The sequence below is a fragment of the Fukomys damarensis genome, unplaced genomic scaffold, assembly GCF_012274545.1.
Source record: "Fukomys damarensis isolate Sample0158 unplaced genomic scaffold, DMR_v1.0_HiC HiC_scaffold_32, whole genome shotgun sequence".
In the NCBI taxonomy this organism is placed as follows: domain Eukaryota; kingdom Metazoa; phylum Chordata; class Mammalia; order Rodentia; family Bathyergidae; genus Fukomys; species Fukomys damarensis.
In genome coordinates, this window is record NW_022900944.1 from 4,692,663 (window position 1) to 4,710,524 (window position 17,862).

Sequence of the window (17,862 nt, forward strand, 5' to 3'; positions counted from 1 at the left end):
ATATGTATATATATAAAAAAATCACTGCCTATGCCTATTCAATTGTCTTGAAGTGTTTTCCCTCATTTTTTTCTAGTAGTTTGAGTTTTAGGTCTTACATTTAGATCTTTGATCCATTTTGAGTTTATTTAAAATATATATATTGGTCAGAGGAAGAGCTAGGGATCTAGTTTCCCCTATCTGCATGTGGACTCCCAAAATTTCCAGTACCATTTATCACAGAAGTGATCCTTTCTCCACTGTGTGTTTTGGTGCCTTTGTTGCGAATCAGTTGGTTGTTGTTATGTGGATTTGTTTCTAGGATTTCTATTCTGCTGCATTGGTCTATACATCTTTTTATGCCAGTACTATTCTGTTTTAGTCAGGATAGCTCTGTAGTTTGACATAAAATCAGATATTGTGATGCCTCCATCTTGGCTTTTTGCTCAAGATTGTTTTTGCTACTAGGGGTCTTTTTTGCTTCCATTTGAATTTTAGTTTTTTTCAAATCCTGTAAAGAAAGTAAATGGTATTTTGATGAGAACTGCACTGAATCTGTAGATTGCTTTGGTTAGTATACACATTAACAATATTAATTCTTTCAATCCATGAACATGAGAGGGCTTTACATTCTTTCATGTGTTCTCTTCAGTTTTTTAACCAGTTTTGTAATTTTTATTGTAGATATTTTTCACTTTCTTGGTTAAGTTTATTCCTAGGTTATTGGTAGCTTCTGTAGCGTTTTTTTCACGATTTATTTTTCAGCAAATTCATTATTAATGTATAGAAAAGCTACTGATTTTCTCTGTTGATCTTACCATTTATTGATTTGCATACATTTGATAATCCTTACATCCTTGGGATGAGACCAACTTCATCATGGTGAATGAATTTTCTGTTTTTTGGTACTGGGGGTCAAACTCAGGACCTTGTGCCTGCCAAGCAGGCCCTGTGCCACTGATCTAAATTCCCAGCCCTTGGTGAATGAAGTTTTGAGGTGCTGTTGAGTTCAACTTGCTAGTATTTGTTGAAAACATTTTAACCTGTGACTGTCAGGAATATTGATAATGTTTCTTTTGTCATCTCTGTCTTGACCGCAGGTTAATAATGGCCTCATTCCATGGTGTCTGTAGTGAGAGAAGTAGCACCGGTTCTTTTTCACAAGGTTGCTCCCTACTCTCAGGCTGCTTTGCTGGCTGGCATCACGCCACAGAGGTGGCAGCGCAGAGCCTCTGCCCGCTCCCGCTGTGGGGCTGGGGCACTGTGTCTGTGTGCTTCCTCGTCCTCACAGTTCCCACAGGTCGCCCATCCTTAGGGTGACTCGCACAACTCACATGGTCCTCACTGTTCCCGCCGTTATGTCCACGCTGCCCCTCAGACTGTTCTTCATCCTTTCCACTGATTTTAGACCATCCAGCCGAAGCTTGCTGCCACCAGGCCTGGGCTGCGATGCTCCCTCAAGCGAGCCCACCAGAGCGTCCCTCGTGCAGTCCTTGTCAGGCATGCCCACTGCTCTTCTGGACGCTTCCCATTCTGCCCTGCGGTCTGTATTCCTGTATTACTTCTGGGAATTCGTCAGATGTCTCAGAGATGCGCCTAGTCTGTTATTATTCGAACCCATCATGTAGACACTACTCAATGAATATTTGTTGAAGTGGGAGACGAGGTTTTTTCCTAATCCAGTTCCTGATTTTGGAGTATGGAACTACACCAAGGAGCAGTATGCTCAGCTGCCTCCCAACAAAATGTGACTGGGGTGGTTCTCATTACTAAATCCTGCCCTTAAGGAACAATTCAAAATGGGTGTGGTTCTTGGGAAGGTCTGCTCCAGTATTCACCTTCCTCTTAGTGAGTAAAGAACACTCACTACTTAGGGTAGGCGGCACCCTCCTGAGTGCTGCAACCCTGCCTGCTCTGTCTGTTTCTTTTCACGTAGAGGAAACATGCTGTACAGGCCTAATCTCACGTCTCTCTCACTGGGGCCTGACACAGTCTTCAAGGTAAAAGGAAAATACATCCATACATTTACATTTCATCTAGTAACTTCAGGTGCCATTAGTCTTTCCTTTCCTTCCAGGTAAGAGTGGAGCTTATTCTCACAGAATGCTTATTACAATAATCATTTATGATATTGGTACCATCTGTCTTTGATGTTATGGTTTCCTTAGTTAAACATATGATTTTTCACCATTAACCAAACAGCTGCTATGGGTGATGGCACACATTTCAGGGCCCTGTGCACGCTCAGCATGTGTGATAGTTCTGGGCTGTACCCCCCACACTCAGCCCAAACCTTTTTCTGTTTTATTAGACAGGATCATGCTGTGTTTTGCAAGGCTTGCTTTGATCTCTTGGGCTGAAACTTTCCTGCTGCCTCACCTTCCCAGGTAGCTGGAACTACAGGTTTATGCCACCATGACTATTTTCTCTTTCAAAAAACATTTCAGACTTTCCCCATGGTTACTTTAAACACCTGACAGAAAATAGAAGTAAACAGGTAGAATAACTGTATCAGAGTGATGGTACTTTATGCATTTGTAATATTCTTTTACGAATTAAAGAGATATGCACCGTAGTTATTTTTATTTTTATTTTTTATTTTTTGAGACAGGGTCTCACTATGTAATTGAGACTGACCAGGAACTCACCACAAAGCCCAGGCTGGTCTCAAACTCACAGCGATCCTTCTGCCTCAGCCTCCCGAGTGCTGGGATTACAGCACCAGTAGTTAATAAAGGTCATAAGATCTAGCTAATGTAAGAAATTATATCAATGGTCATAATCATCTAGAAAGCTATCCTATGGTGATTGATAACCCTAAAACCCTACATTTTCCAAGCTACAGAGCCAGGAACAAATGCAACTGTATGCTAAACAAACCTGAGAACATATGCTTCCTCGTTTCCTATGGGAGATAATTTGTATTTGTTTACAGATACTTTATACTTTTATATCTTCTTGCTCATTTTAATAGGAAGGGAATGGGGAGCTTAAGTAGACAGATTAGGGTGGCAGAGTTTACTCAAGAACCTGGTTATCCCAACAGCAACACAAAACTGAACTTACCTCTCGCACACATTACAGACTGTTCTGTTGCCAGCATTTGCTAATGTTCACTTACCTAAATTTCACAATGGGTCCAACACACCAATTTAACTATGAGGAAACCAATGCAAAAAGGGAGAAATAATGTCACATGTTCCCAAAGAACTGTTCCCTTGCTACGACTTATCTTTGTCTATAGCTAAAACTAACTAGAGGCCTGGAAATAGGAAAAACAAAAATGTTTTATCATTGTTTTCATTTTGACATTCACTCATGCCAAGGCTTTTAGACTTTTTAGGCTTTTTCATCCTTAAACTGGATCTCTGTGAAATGAGAGGCCTCTAAGAAATCCATGGGGAAGGAGCCGGCCGGGGCACTGGCCCACTCTGGACATGATCGCGTGGCGTGTTTTCCATCTCTCTGGTGGGTGATCTGATCTGTGCTGACCAGAGGGGCCTGGGGCCACGTGGCTCTCCAAGTGACTGCCTGGGAATGCCCTTGAGAGCGTGCACCAAGGGCAGAGTACTCCTGACGAGCTCATTCCTAGGAAACAGGACACTGGACTCAGAACCCCTGCCCATCTGCCGCCTTGTGCTGTGACCCTAGGAAGGAGCAGGGTTCAGCAGAAAGCAGTCTTGTCTCTATGTATGGTTTGTTAGCCATGTTGGGCCCCTTCTCACAGATTCTGGTGAGGATCTGGTGTCAGGACTCCCCAGAGTGCACTGCTGAGCAGCACGGGGCCCTGAGCTCCTGTATCAGAAGCAGATCCACACCCGACCCCAAGCACCTGACCAGCACTGAGGGGCAGGACGCACCTACTAGGCAGGCAGGGTCCCCTCAGTCCCTACTGTCATCTCCACCCTGGTCACTCGTGCCCTCCTCAGCTGCCTGTTCCTGTCTCACACTCGGACCATTGCCTCCCTCTGATAGGACTACAGGGCTCACTGCTGCCAAGTTCCGCAGGGCATCATCTTTCCTCCGTGTGGGCACCAGAAAGCCCTTCCATTGCGATCACGCTGTGCCAAACTTTCCTTTCTCTGTGAGGAGAATGCGGCCCAGGCGGGGGAGAGTGGGGGAGCAGCTCCCTTTGATTTGTGGCTGCATCTGATCCACCTTTGCAGCATACAGCAAACACACGCAGAACAGAGCGAGAATCAAAGGGCCAGATCTCCTCTCCCCCCTCCAAAATTCCACAGCCTTTGTTGCCTCTGGAGCTGGGTGGTTATTGAACTTTGCAGACCTGCTGGGCCTGGAAAGTGAAAACACCCTCCAGAGCCAGCAGGGGTGGTGCTGTGTGCCTGGGAGATAGGGCTGAGCATCCACAGGCCAGCGGTTGCCATGGCATCCTGACACCGAGATCATTCCTTATGAATGTCACCGAGGTCTGTGACTAAAGTTGTTTATGAGTCAAAAGTCTCAGGAAACTACAGGAGGAAAAGATGACTGTGCCTCGCCTAGGCAGGCTGTGGGAACGCAAGGGAGAGTGGCGGGCTCCACGCTGCCCCGCCCTGGCTTGCTAAGGAAGGAGGTTTTTTTAGTGTGACTTGCGGGGCCAGACAAGGGAGCTGGCTGACATTTCCTTCATCGCTATGCACGAGACAGTGAGGGAGAAGGAGGTTTTTTAAATCCTCTGCCACCGCTGTAGTTCTGAAATACAACTTTGCTGCAGCACTGGGCTTAGCTTCACCAGGCCCCGGAAGAGGCTGCCTTCACACCAACCTTGCCATTCCATTGCTCTGCAAGGAAAGCTGATCTTTTTTTTTTTTTAGACACAGCCTGGCCCTGAGGGGACAATGAGGCTCTGGACCTGTCCTCTGCTTACAGAGGAGGCTGAAATAGCAGTGACCATGGTGATAGCTATAATATAATAAATGTTCGGCTGCAGTTTATAGAAATCTTGGCAAAGAAAGGCCAAACATGATGAAGATTTTTTGCAAGGAAAGCATGTCAATTTTTGTTCTGTTTCTGGAATGTTTCTTCTAATATTCAGAAAATGGAGTTTGAGGGCGAGACATCAAGAGATTTCTCCCTTAATAAACATGGAGAATAAAGAAAGAAAGAGTGGGGTGCAGAGACTTTTGTTCACTGTGCCTCCACCCCGCACAGCAGCATGACCGGAGCAGTTATGGGGCTCATGGGGAGAGTTTCCTGCACACACTCCTCCACTCTTGTGCTTGGGGTGCAGGTCTGACCTCTGTTGTCAGGACACAGAGATGCCTACCATGGTTCTGGGGAAGGGTTCCCTATTCTTGTAGCGCTTTAGCTCCAGGTGCATCTAAAATATCACTCCTTTAACAAAGGGAGCTACATATAGCTTTAGAGGGTTCCCCAGGGCCTGCACTGAAGTGTGTGTTGTCCCCTTTCCCGCAAGGGCCATTCTCCCCCTGGGCTGGACTGGCCCAGGCTCCTTACCTCGGACACAGTACAGTTGAGCTGGAAGATCTGCCCCTCTCCTTCCACCTGTCGCACACACAGTTTGCACACCAGCTCCACTGTGTTCGGGCTGAATCTCTCCAGAGTGAAGGTGCAGTGGAGGTTTCTTTGACACCCGCTCCAAATATGGTAAAAAGGAATTTCCTGCAGGGCATAAAAGTATCAGTCACAAACGGGGAGTACCTAGTGGACCCTGCTTCGAGGTGGCCTTCTCAGAATTACACAGATCACCTCCTTTCATCTTCCTAACACCCCTAAGTGCGAGTAGATCCTGCTACCATAATCACATGCAAAAACTGAGGCCCAGAGAGGTTAAATAATTCACTCAAAGCCACACAGCTATTAAGTGGCAGAGTTGAGATTTGAACCCAGTGAGTCAGCTTTCAGAATAAATATACCTAAACAGTCTTTCATTTGCAAAGAAAAGAAGGCCACTATAAATGATCTTTCTAAAAAGTTTTGAAAGTTCCCAAAATAACATCCACACACACCATCATTGCTCATTAAAAGGAATCCCTACTGTGACATTCTGCAGAAAAGCAAAGCAGACCTAAAGGACATCACACTGATTACGTTTCCATCCTTTCATGGTTCCATCCTCCCTCTCCTCAGGACGGGGAAGCCAGAGCTGGCACTGCTGGAAATGGCAGGCTCAATTAGTGCCACAGAAAAGTTCTTGGTCTAAACAGCGCCCAATCCCTGACAGTCATTAATTTCCTAAGTGTCTAGGCCACCTCACAGAGCCGTCCTGAGACCTCGTTGCGATAAAGAGAAGGCTGATTCATGGAGTTGGGAGGGCGGGGTGGCTAAGGGCAAAGAGCAGCACCAAATCTTGCCTGTTTGGTAATTTGGGGCAAATTACTTAACCTTCCCATGCCTCAGTTTTTTTCACTTGCAAAAGAGAAGACAGAAGTATCTAAGTCACAGCCTTCTGGGGTGAAAAGGGTGAAACCCAGTACGTCAGGGTATCTGGAGGATGGTGAGCATTCAGACAAGGTTGGTGTTAGAATATCCTATGCTACCATTAATAAGACATCCCATTATAAGTGCTCAAAGGAATTAGGAAAGGAAAGATCTGTGGGACTTTTAGACAGTGGCAACATAGAAGAAGAAAATAAAGCAAGAAGTGTCATGAGAAAAGCAAAAGCCTGACGCCTCCCCCTGGGGTTGAGCTGAAGGAAGGCTGAGGTAGCATCTGCTCACCAACCCAGTAGGCTGCTGTCCCCTAACTCAGCAGTAAGCTCTCCACACAGGAAGGTAAGGACAGTTGGCCCCTTCCCTTCAGGCTGTAAGTCAATGCTCACTGACTTGGGTCAGGAATTAGCTGCCAGGCCAGGGGCAGTTCGGGGCTGGGTTGGATTCACCTGTGAGAAGCCAGACTCGGAGCTCCTCTGTCTGAATCTCCTGGCTGGGATGAGGCCCCCGGCCTGGGACAGGCAGGCTCCCAAGGGTGACAGCTGGTGACACCCTACCAGCCCCGTGATCATCTCATAGGCCCATACAATGGCATCGGGACTGGTATGCTTATGTTTATGCCTCATATTTCATTCAGTCCTGACTGGGCGTTACTTTCATGAGACACTTCAGTTCCCAAACGGGTGCCTTTTCATCCCAGCAAGATCGAAGCCTAATTGTGTCACGTCACAGGAATACATGTGGTGCTGTTCTTATCAAGTCAATCAACATTTCCTATGACAACCTGATGGAATCGGAAGTCTTACTTACTGAAAATAAAGCAATAACAGTACTCTCTTTTTATACTTCTGGGCTTCGGAACCAGAGCTTAGTGCATGGCAGGCAAGTGCTCTACGGCTGCACTACAGCCCAGCCTCTTCATTTTGAGACAGGGTCTTGAAAAGTTGGCTGGCTGGCTTCCAACTTGCAGGCTTCCTGCTTCAGCCTCCGAAGGAGATCACAGGCGTTCACCACCGCGTCCAGTGACAGTACATTATTACAGGGAGAATTCTCTTTACAGAATTTTCATCAAACATGTAGATCGGATGCTTTTCAAAAATCCCAAATTAATTCATGAATTTTGAAGAAATGAACGCTGGGATAGGAGTTCCCTCAAGAAGGGGACTTTCTTACACTTGTATAACTTTAGTCCTCTTTCTTGGACCTTCCGTTCAGTCTGGCAGCCTTACCTGATACTTAGCCAGCAGTTTGCTCTGCCAGAGGGAATGGGTGATGTCGTGGATGGACAGGCGCAGGTTGTGGGTGCTGCCTTTGAAGTGCAGGGCCTTGGGGTCTTCCAGGAGCTGTCCTCCCGTCTGCCGCTCGAGCTGTACGACTTCCTGCAATGACACGTCCCAAACCAAGTCATGTTCCTGCATCGCCCCACGTCACTCAGCTCTTGCGAAGTGAGTTTCTTCATCTCCTGAGTGGACACCCAGCTTGCACATCACCACGAGGGCCACTTCCGTGGCTGGATGCCCACTGTTCCGGACAGGACTGGGCCTTCCCGCAAGGCCCAGGCAGTGACTTCCAGCTCCTGTGGGGAACGGGTCCAGGGCAGGCCCCCCTTACCTAATGCAAGGGGTACTTAATTAAAACAGGGCAGTAACAGCCAGAACCCTATGCTAGAAGAGATTTGATGAAAGAAATAATAGGTAAAAATATAGATAAATGGATAAGAACTAGATTTTTCAGCTAACTTTTAGGGAAAGGGCAAATAATTTAAAGACAAACTCAAGTATTGGATCTAATTAAAAACAACCAATGAATACTTGGAACGTGTTTCAGATACTTAGTTCTTTATGTGCAGAAATAAAATCATAAAATTTTTGCTTAATATGATCCACTGCATAATTCCTAAGTACTAAAAAATTAGAATCTGCTCATTACATGTTCTGTTTGAGGAAAACATTCTGATATAAATTAGTAAGATTTTTCAACCACAAATATTGAACTAAACAGTTATTCAGATTAAATTTAAAAAAGAACGCTCATTTCTCAAGAATGGTGGCTGATGAAAAAATTGCTCCATATTTATAAAGATAGAACAGGAAGATAAATTCTATATAGACTTCCATTTCTCAGACTAGTTAATGGGAGTTAATGAAGCATTTGCAACCTACAGCTGCAATTTTCCAAATAGCAGCACACAAGTTATCAATGAACAAGATGTCCTGTCTAAACCATCCCTCTTGTACTTTACTTCTCCCTTGCCTTAACAGTTTAAGTAAGATCTCTCTATCTCTCTATGGAAATCCATGACCTTTCTTTTTAAAATAGGGATCCAGGAAAATAATGCATTTCGTCAAAAGTATGCAAGCAAAATATGACTTTCTGTAGTGATATGTCAGTAGAAAGTAGGGAGTTCAAGAACACAGGTTTTTATTCAGAATGCCACCTTGCAGCTGCATGTACTGGGCACCTACCGGGATGCCTGGGACATGGATTATGTGGGGAATCTCCACTGTGAGAACCAGATTGTTTGATACCCAGGAATGTGTCCACTTTGCATGTGTCAAATGCAGGTGAACCCACACACCTGTCTGGCAAGCGCAGAGCTGCCCAACATCAGGGATTAGATGAAAATAACTCACTCCGAGCTGCCCCTGGAGTGGTTCTCAGTCTCTATCATGTATGGGTCAGGCCACTATTATGAGCAATGCAAGCTGCTGAAAGGTCCTATGAGGGGGAGGAGATGGTAAGATGTGGAATGCGGTTTCAGACAGGGAGTTTCGAATTAGTGTCTGATGGAAGCCATGGGGCAGGAATATTATGACAGTACTGACCTCCTTTCCACTGTGGCCTGTGCAGAGTAGCTATTGCTTGTGACAGGCACCTGACCAACCAGCCAGCCACCCTGACACGGGTGACATGTCTCTGGGTGCTGCCTGTTGTGCCCATGTCTGCAGGCCTCGAGGGTCCCCTGTGGGCCACACAGGTCCATCCATCTCTGAGTCACACACTGCCTTCCCAGAATCCCTTGTCTGACTCTGCACGACCTATTCCTGAGTGAGAATCTGGCCAACATGGAACTGGGAAAGAACAAACCTGAGGGTTAATTGCAGTTTCTCCTGCTCCAGCAGGAAGGCATAATGAGCTTATGTTGATCATGTTCAGTGTCTAGTTAGCATAATAGAGAAAACTGATGTTCCCAGTGAACCTGGCACCTGACAAATTCTAAAGCTAAAATGATGTTTGTTTATAAGCCATTAGAAGAAAAGAAACATAATTAGAAATCCTTGAGATTACAGTCATGCCAATCAATCAGTTCTAGCTGCTTTCCAGTATGCCCTAATTACCTCATCAAGACGTCTAAAGAGCAATCGATAGTAATTATCTGATTACTATAGATCTTCATTACGTCCAAATTATCTCCCTGGGATATCTAAAAGAAGATGCATTGTGTTCCGGGAGGTAATTGTACCCAAGCATGTATAATCCACACCCCACCCCTATAATCAACACAGACCATCATGGGACAGGACAGCACGATCAGTTTTCTGGGCAGGGAGGGCCACTGAGAGAAACCTTAAGTGCCTGCTGGCCATGACCTTGAAGTCTGGAAATCCAGTGCCACATTTTGAATGCAAAGGCTGGTTGCAGTCAGCCTAAGAGTAAGGCTCAGGCCTTGGTTTCTTCAGCCATAAATTCTGATGTCACAGTGAAGAATTCTTGTAGTGAGGAAAGAGTCTGCAGTGGCTTAGATCCCTTTTTGGAGAAAGAACCACGTTAAAAAGTGCCATTTTGGTGAGAATGGGGCCGGAGAACACAGACTCTCCACATCTTAAGCCCTCCCTCTCTCCCTCAACTGAGAGGGATGCAAAGTGCTACACAGAATTGGGAGCCTCCTGACCCTCAGGCAGCCTTAACTGGATAGGAACCCTTTATGACAGGGAAGCTACTCATCAGGACGTCCTGTGCTGGGCCCAGATGTCTCTGAACATGCCTGCTTTCCTGCTGCTGCTAGCCAAAAACTTGACCATACAGTCTATGTCAGTTTCCTCATAGAGTATGTACATGCCTACACTGGTACGTCAGTAAGTCACAGGTTGGATCACACACATTAAAGCTCTTCTCCTAAAAGGAGGAGACCGGTGCACTAATGGTGGTCCATTTGGGCTCCTGTGGCTGCTCAGGGTCAGGCTGTGTGAACTGCCCTGCAGAGATTCCTGGCCCAGCAACTGTTCTCTCCCTAAAACCCTGGGGAGTAATTAGCCCAGGAGCGAATGATTCAGCCCAAGAGGATTCACCACCAAACTTAGAATTGACATGTTTTCCTGAAAAGTAAGGACGGCTACTACTATCCTTATACTTGTGACATTCATCTTCAAGAAAGCAGAAATTACAGGTAAAAGATAAGAACCAAAGCACTGAAGGTATTGGAGCATAAGTTAATGACAATCAATAGACAAAGGAATTCATTGGAAACTAAATAATGTAAAACCACACACGAGTAGATGACTTGTCACACACAGTGAAACCCAAAGTTTGTGTGGTAGGGGACAGACATGGCCAGCCCAGGGACAGGCTGGCTCCTCAGGCTTTGGTCACAGTGGTAAGATGTTATTTGGGATATTTAAGATATGCAATAAAAGATTATACTTGAAATATGCTGTCGCTTGTACTTCAAAACACTTGATTTTCTGGAGTCTTTCTACATGAAATCATCTTGGAGTCAGGAAACCTAACACCACATTAATATATATGAGATACAAAAATGTAAGAGACATAAAATAACAGACATACACATCCACACAATATGGCTTCACACACAGCTAAACGTTTTTCCTGCCCTTAATCTTGGGACCATTCATTCAACGTCAGTGAGACAAGTAAGGCCTGCAGGAGCCATGGGGTCTCTGGGGCGCGAGTCGAGGGAGTCCCCGACCCTGCGGGACCTGGGGAGGTGGGGTGGCTGACAGCAGGTGTGAGAGCGTGCTGTAGTGTGCTTGCTCTGAAGCAGCTTCCGGACAGACTGCTTTTGGATCACAAAGGTTATTTCACTCACTTTAAAAGGGAACAAGGACCACATACACTTAAGGTCAAACGATTTAGGAAGACTTAAGAAAAATGCCACAACCTCAGAAAGAAATGCCATCATAAAAATTAAGATCACCTGGCTTCTGTTTTTAGAACTACAAATGTCACCGTCCTTTGCAGAGGTTGGCTCTTGCCCTCCCCACTCAGTGGTTTGTCCTGCTCTGGGTGAATCCACCTAGTGCCTCGCTGATTATGTGGGAAGGGAGTCCTGGCCATGTGCAGGCTTGCATGTTCATCCCTCTTACCTTACTGTGCAAAAGCACCCTCCAGAGTGAGGGACTGATGTGGCATCTCTAATGCATCCCTCTATGGCCACACACACACACACACACACACACACACACACACACACACACACACACATGAAGTGGCATCATCACCAGGTCCCTGGGACCACAGCCACCCTGTGGGGCGGACCACTTCCCAAGCACAGTGCAGGCCTGGGTGAGGGCTGAATGGACCCCCGAGCCTGTGAAGGGTTGCTCCAAGGGCAGAGAACAGGGATTTTACAGGACAAAGAAGCACCTTTGCACAGTAACGGATTGAGCCAGGACCCCATCCATGCTGAGCCGTTAGCCTTGGGCAGTTTTAATGGCCTGTGTGTACGAAGGGAGCAACTCTGGCCTGTACCCAGGCTGTCCTAGGCCCACGGATCATAGGACCTGTCACAGGCCTGACAGCAGGCAGGACTGGGAACACCTAGAAGTGGGCTTGCTCCTATGCCCGGGTTTCTTCCGTCCCACTTGTTCACTCCGTGTGATGGTCAGGGAGAGATGGCGTCCACCTCCTCTGCCTCTGTTGTCCTCCCTCCCATTCCTAGTCCTTCTGAGCCCGGGTGCATCCCCCTCAGTGACCGCCTCACAGCCGTTGCTCCCCAGGAACCCTAGAGGACAGAGTGGCACACACACACAGGGGCCTGAGGAACATCTTTAGGCATGAGTCTCCACCTGTGCCAGTCAGGCTGAAGCTGCATCCACAGCTGGGAACTAGGCTCAGCGGCACCATGAACTGGGAGGTGCCCAGGCCCAGAGCAGCTCCTGTGGGCATGGTGCTTTCAGCAAGGGCTCTCAGCTCACCCTCCTCCTCCTGGACCAACCCTCACCCTTCTGCTCACTCCGCCTTCTTGTCACCCCATCTTCTGCTCAGCTCCCCTCACCCAAAGGCCCCTGGTCCTGCACAAGCTTCCCTCTGGCATCACCACTGCAGACTGTACCCGCTTCACCCTTGGAGCCTTTGTCTGAGCTTCCAGTTTCTTAAGGGTTTCCTATTGGAAGATTGCATAGTCTTTAGCCTTTTTCTCTGTCCCTTCCCCTCTCTTCCTCTGTCTTCCTCATTTTCTCCCCAACCATTTTCCTATTGTTTGTTTCCTTTTATTATGAGAAACCTTACCAGCTAGAGAAAGGGTGAAACAAAAGATCACACATAAGTCTCATATAACCCATTGAAATCTCTTGTGAATGAGAAGGTTAGAAAGAGGTTAAGTTGTGGCTTTGTTTCACTCTGTCTTGCTGTGTTCTTGGTATTGTTGCCCAATGTTACTGGTGTGTGTTCTTTGTGCTCAGCAGAAACACAGAAGCATGGACTGGCTGCATCTTCTGCTGCTGAGGGGCGGGGCATCAGCACCAGGAACACAGACAGGTATGAGGTCCTGGTGGGGAAGTCACCAGGGCTGCTATGCAAAGAGGGCTGCACAGGAGATGGTGATGAAGCAGCAGCCCATCTGCTTGGCCCTGAGACTCTGCGGAGACGGAGCCCTGCCGGGCCGAGCGCTATCCGTGGTGCTGACCAAGCACTGGGGGTGTTGAGTAGAGCTCTGCCTGCCCCACCCACATGGATCATCCACAGCAGACAACAAACCTGAACACCTCAGCATGCCACAGGAGTTAAACCTCAAAGGTGCAACCACAGTGACTGTGCCGAGTCCTGTTTAAAAGAGTCACATCTCCCATCAGAGCCAATGGGACCTGCCTTGATTCTATTCTTTTTAATGCTGTGTGGAAACCTGCCCTGGTCATCTGGGGGTGAGAAATTTCTCTGTGCTCCTGTGGCTGTCACCACTGCCTCTGTCGCTGCTGCGTGCCTGCACTCCACCAAAGCAGAGGCCAAAGAGTGCAGCCACCCCTCTCCCCGCTCCCTGCCAGTTTTGAAGCCAGGCTGCTCTCAGCCCTGAATGTGGTGCCTCCTCCTCTGGCCTTGAAGGCCTTGGGCTGCTAAGCCAGGCAGTGGGGAGCATCTGACTGTCAGCCTGGCCTCTTCCACCTGCTCAGCTCGGCCTCTCTGGCACCAGGCCTGCCCTGCTGCCTTCCCTTCCTGTGTTCACACTGGGGTGCTCTGCTCTCCTCTGGAGTCTGTCTGCCTTGCTTCATCCCTAATAATAAGGCTGTACTCCGGTGACCATGTGCCACCACTTTCTCGTCAAGTCACTTCATTTCCAGGGCTGTGCCTGCTGTTCCCACAGCTGCTGCTGCCAGGGGTGCATGCTCTGAGCTGCCACCTCCAGGCTGCCAAGTCGGGGAAGTTGGCGGTACTTCTGAAGCAGGGTGCCACTCAGAGAGGTGACCGTGTCACTTGTCTCCGTCTGGGGATGCTCCTCAGGAAAAGACCATTTCTCGCTTCTGTGTAACTGGGGAGGGAGCTTTTTAGGTTGTCCTGGGACTCGGGGATCAGCTTGCACTTCTTTTCACCCTTTAATATATTATTAAGCTTCTGAATTAGTTTTCTGTATCTGCTATAAGAAATTGCCACAAACGTGACTGAAAAAAATACAAACACTGTTCTAGAGTTCTGTAGGCCAGCTGTCCAGCGGGGGCCTCACTGTCTACAATCGAAGGTCAGTAGGACTGCCTTTCTCTCTGAAGGATCAAGGAGAATTTGCTTTTCTGTCTTTTCCACTTTCCAGAGGCGGCTCACATCCCTTGGCCCATGGTTCCCTTTCTCCATCTGCAAATCCAGCAATGGCCAGTGTCCCTCATCTTCCTTCATGGTCTTGTCTCTCTCTCTGATGACTGACAGGAAAGGCCCTCCTCTCTGAAGAAGCCATGGAACAAGAATAGCCTCGCCCCAATAATCCATGGTAATCCATCATACCCACAAGATCCTTTTTTCTATGTAAAATAACATAGTCACATGTTCGGGAGATAGATGTGTAGACATGTTTATCATGAACACAGCCTGGGACTGGGGGCATAGGCGTTATTCTGCCTATTATAACTTCTATTTTTGTCTTCTCTCTTAAAAGTAAATTCAACATGACAGACAATTTCCAAAATACATGATAGGGCCTCAGTCATGTCTCATGACAAAACGATGAAGATGGAGTAACTCTGAAGCACTAAAAAATCTACATGACCAAATGGCTGACCAACCAGATGGCCACCAAACCTGAAACATATCCCACAATTAGATCACAATTACATTTCATATCTTCATTGAGTCATCATCTTCAGAATAGTGTAATAGCCTGAATGCCTGCCCAGGGATGATTAACGGTATGTAGTTCCTGTTTTATGCCAGGAGTGTATAATAAAGGCCAATCTCCTTGAATCTTTAACAGGTCCCTGAGGCAGGCCAAATTGTTAGGAAACTTTAACATATTTTCTTCCTGCTGTTATCTAATACATGTGTCACATATATGAATATATTAATTTAATTCCAGAAGTGAGGATCCTGAAAGTATAAAACACAGGTCATGCAACTTTTGAGGTTGTGTGAGGGCATGGAGAGAACAAGTATAGCTAATGGGGGCAACTACATGGAAGCCAAGCCTTCCAGGAGATCAGGCCAAAGCTCTAGGTTCAGGGAGGCAGCAGCTCACCATGCAGAAGGCACAGAAGGGCACCAACAGCAAAGGTGACAGGTGGCAGGTTGAAAATAAAACACCCTTCCCCTGTAATAAGCTGCTCATGCCCATCTCTGGTGAGGCCCAATTCTTAACTAGGCTTCATCCAACCTGCATGTTTTTTGCCCACTTTTCAGTGTTTCTTTTATTATTTTCTTTTTACATAATATCTTTCAAAAAAGAAACACATACCTTGTACTCTGAGCAACTACAAGAAACACATACCTTGTACTCTGAGCAACTAACTCTGAAGGTAATGATACTCAGTGTAACAATTTTTGTTATTCTCTTATTACTTGGCTATGAAATTATGTTCTAGTTTTTCATAAAATAAAAAAAACTTAAAAATGTTATCTTTCAGAGTTGCTCTACCTGCACTAAAGCCTAGATTAGGGTATGTGAAAGCTAGATTAAGTCAATGAAAATCTTCTCCATGCCAAATGACTCCATAAGGAAAGCCAGGTTTTACTAATTCACAAAATTGTATGCAAATAGCTCCATTTTTAGATTCTGAGTCTGAAAGTGTGTATAAACCCCTTTATTATGAAAAGAGAGTCTCATACATTGTATCCTTCAGCTAGTAAGGCAGAAATTACTTATTTCTAAGTTTCTGCCTGGGTGTTTTAAAACTTATCCCAAATGTGACCTTGTTCCCTGTTGATTTCTGGGTCTATTTATACTAGGATTTAAGTCTCTGCCAACAATAAAAGGAAAACACCATTTTTATGACTTTAATCACCCAAGGAGGAGGGAAGAGGAGAAAATGTGATCCCCAAGCACAATCTTTTCAATAGACTTGACCTTTCTGTTTGAGGTGATTCCAAACTGTTCCCACCGTGCATAGCATCTTTATCTCTTTATGTGACCCAGACCCGAGCACTGCTCTCCTGTTCCTTCAAGCACACACACAGGCAAGAGCCTTTCTTTAAGGTGTGGAAAATCACCCCACAGTCTCCCACCAGCTGACTTCTACAGTTGTGCCAGTATTGTAATTCTGCATTGATGCTTCCAAATTGTTCAGTGTAGCTTTTAAGTTTCAGGTGAACATTTCTTCCCTAGGGCGTAACAAAACTCAGGAAAGTTGTTTATAAAAGATACACCAAATTCAAAGAGGTGGGTGGGAAGCTGAAAAATGCACCGTGGTTGCTTGCAGTTGAATGTAATAGAGATCTCCTTTCTTTCCCATCCACACGTATAAAACATAACCAGGCAGGATAAAACATGATTGCCAATATCCCTGACATGCTCAGGTGTCCACATGAAATGCCCATCTCTTACCAACAGTTCTCAAGTCTAGGTAATTACGACTCTGGAAATGAGAATTCTACTGCCTCCATCTGCATCCTAGCCTGATGTTTCTATGAGTTTTTCTTCAATTCAGAAAGAATCCTCAGAGTGCAACAGTCATTTCAAAAAATTATCAAGCCCCAGGAGATCCCTCCACCCCACAAATGGGTTATCGTTTCTTATGCTGGAGACAGAGTGAGCAATAAGTGGGTTTCAAGTACAAACACGGAAATGGCTTTTTACATCAGAGTCTAGAATAAGTGAGAGGAGTCCGAAGCCCAAGGTTGGGAGGTGTAAAGAACTGAAGCTGAGAGCTGATATCTGGAGATTACTACTATGAAAGAGGGGGGCCTGAGGGACTCTGGGGAAAGGGGAGACCTGGGAGAAGTACTGTGTGGAATATAAAGAGGCAGGAGGTGGTGAAAGGTGGTACTATACAGAGCAGGGGAGCAGGGCAGGGCAGGCACTGCTCTTGAGAGACTTACAGATACAATTGGTAACGCATGTTTATTTTCATAGCAAAACAACAGCCTGGAACCGAAAGCAGGGAACGTGTTCATTTGAGGTCATCATGACCTAAGGAAATTAGTAAAGCCTGCTGTAGCTCAGGACAACAGGAGATTTCAGAGAACAAGTAAGTTCCTTGGGAGAAGTTAGGTGAGGGCAGAGGAAGGTCTCTAAACCAGGAGATCAGGGAGGGTTGTAGGATTTCTCAAGAACCCAGGACAGCTTCCTTGAACCCTGTGTGACAGGCACGGGAGGTCACATCTGTGACAACTGTGGTCATGAATGGGTGGAGGTTGTCACAGCTGGAGATCTTGGCAATGAAGCAGCTGCTAATGAAGATGAAACCAAAAACCCATCTGAACTGAATGACAGACAATGTGGGATAAGCTGAAGGCCTCTAGAATACTGTGATGTAAGTGAGGGCACTAAAGTTTAGAGAATGAGTGGAGTGAAGTGGGTGGAAAGAAAGACATAGGCAGATTGTCTTAGGGTAGAGATGTGTAGAGGTCTGTTATCGAGGAACTGAAAGATGCAATGAACAGCCTCTTAGGTGAACTATCCAGTCCATGTCGGGAGAGAGCCTGAAGTGATCATGGGGTATGAGAAGTATGAGAATCTTCCTCTTGGACTAGCATTTAGTTAGAGGAATGGTCATCGCTATAGCTGTTGGGAGTGATTTAAGGGTGTAGAAAAATGTGTCTTTAATAGTGTTATGGCTTGTGCCTAAGATGTCTCCCCAAAGCCTCGCACAGTCATAGGTAGGGCTTTTCAGAGGTGGA

General features: G+C 46.3%; 1 protein-coding gene across 1 annotated transcript in view; it reads right to left on the minus strand.

Annotated features, from left to right (window-relative positions):
- Unc5c (unc-5 netrin receptor C) overlaps positions 1-17,862 on the minus strand; it is a 159,128-nt gene that overhangs the window by 6,101 nt on the left and 135,165 nt on the right. The window contains exons 14-15 of the mRNA XM_033757760.1: positions 7,602-7,751; positions 5,437-5,601 (exon numbers count right to left, since the gene is read on the minus strand). Coding sequence (XP_033613651.1) covers positions 5,437-5,601; positions 7,602-7,751 — 315 coding nt within the window. The remainder of the gene's footprint in view (positions 1-5,436; positions 5,602-7,601; positions 7,752-17,862) is intronic.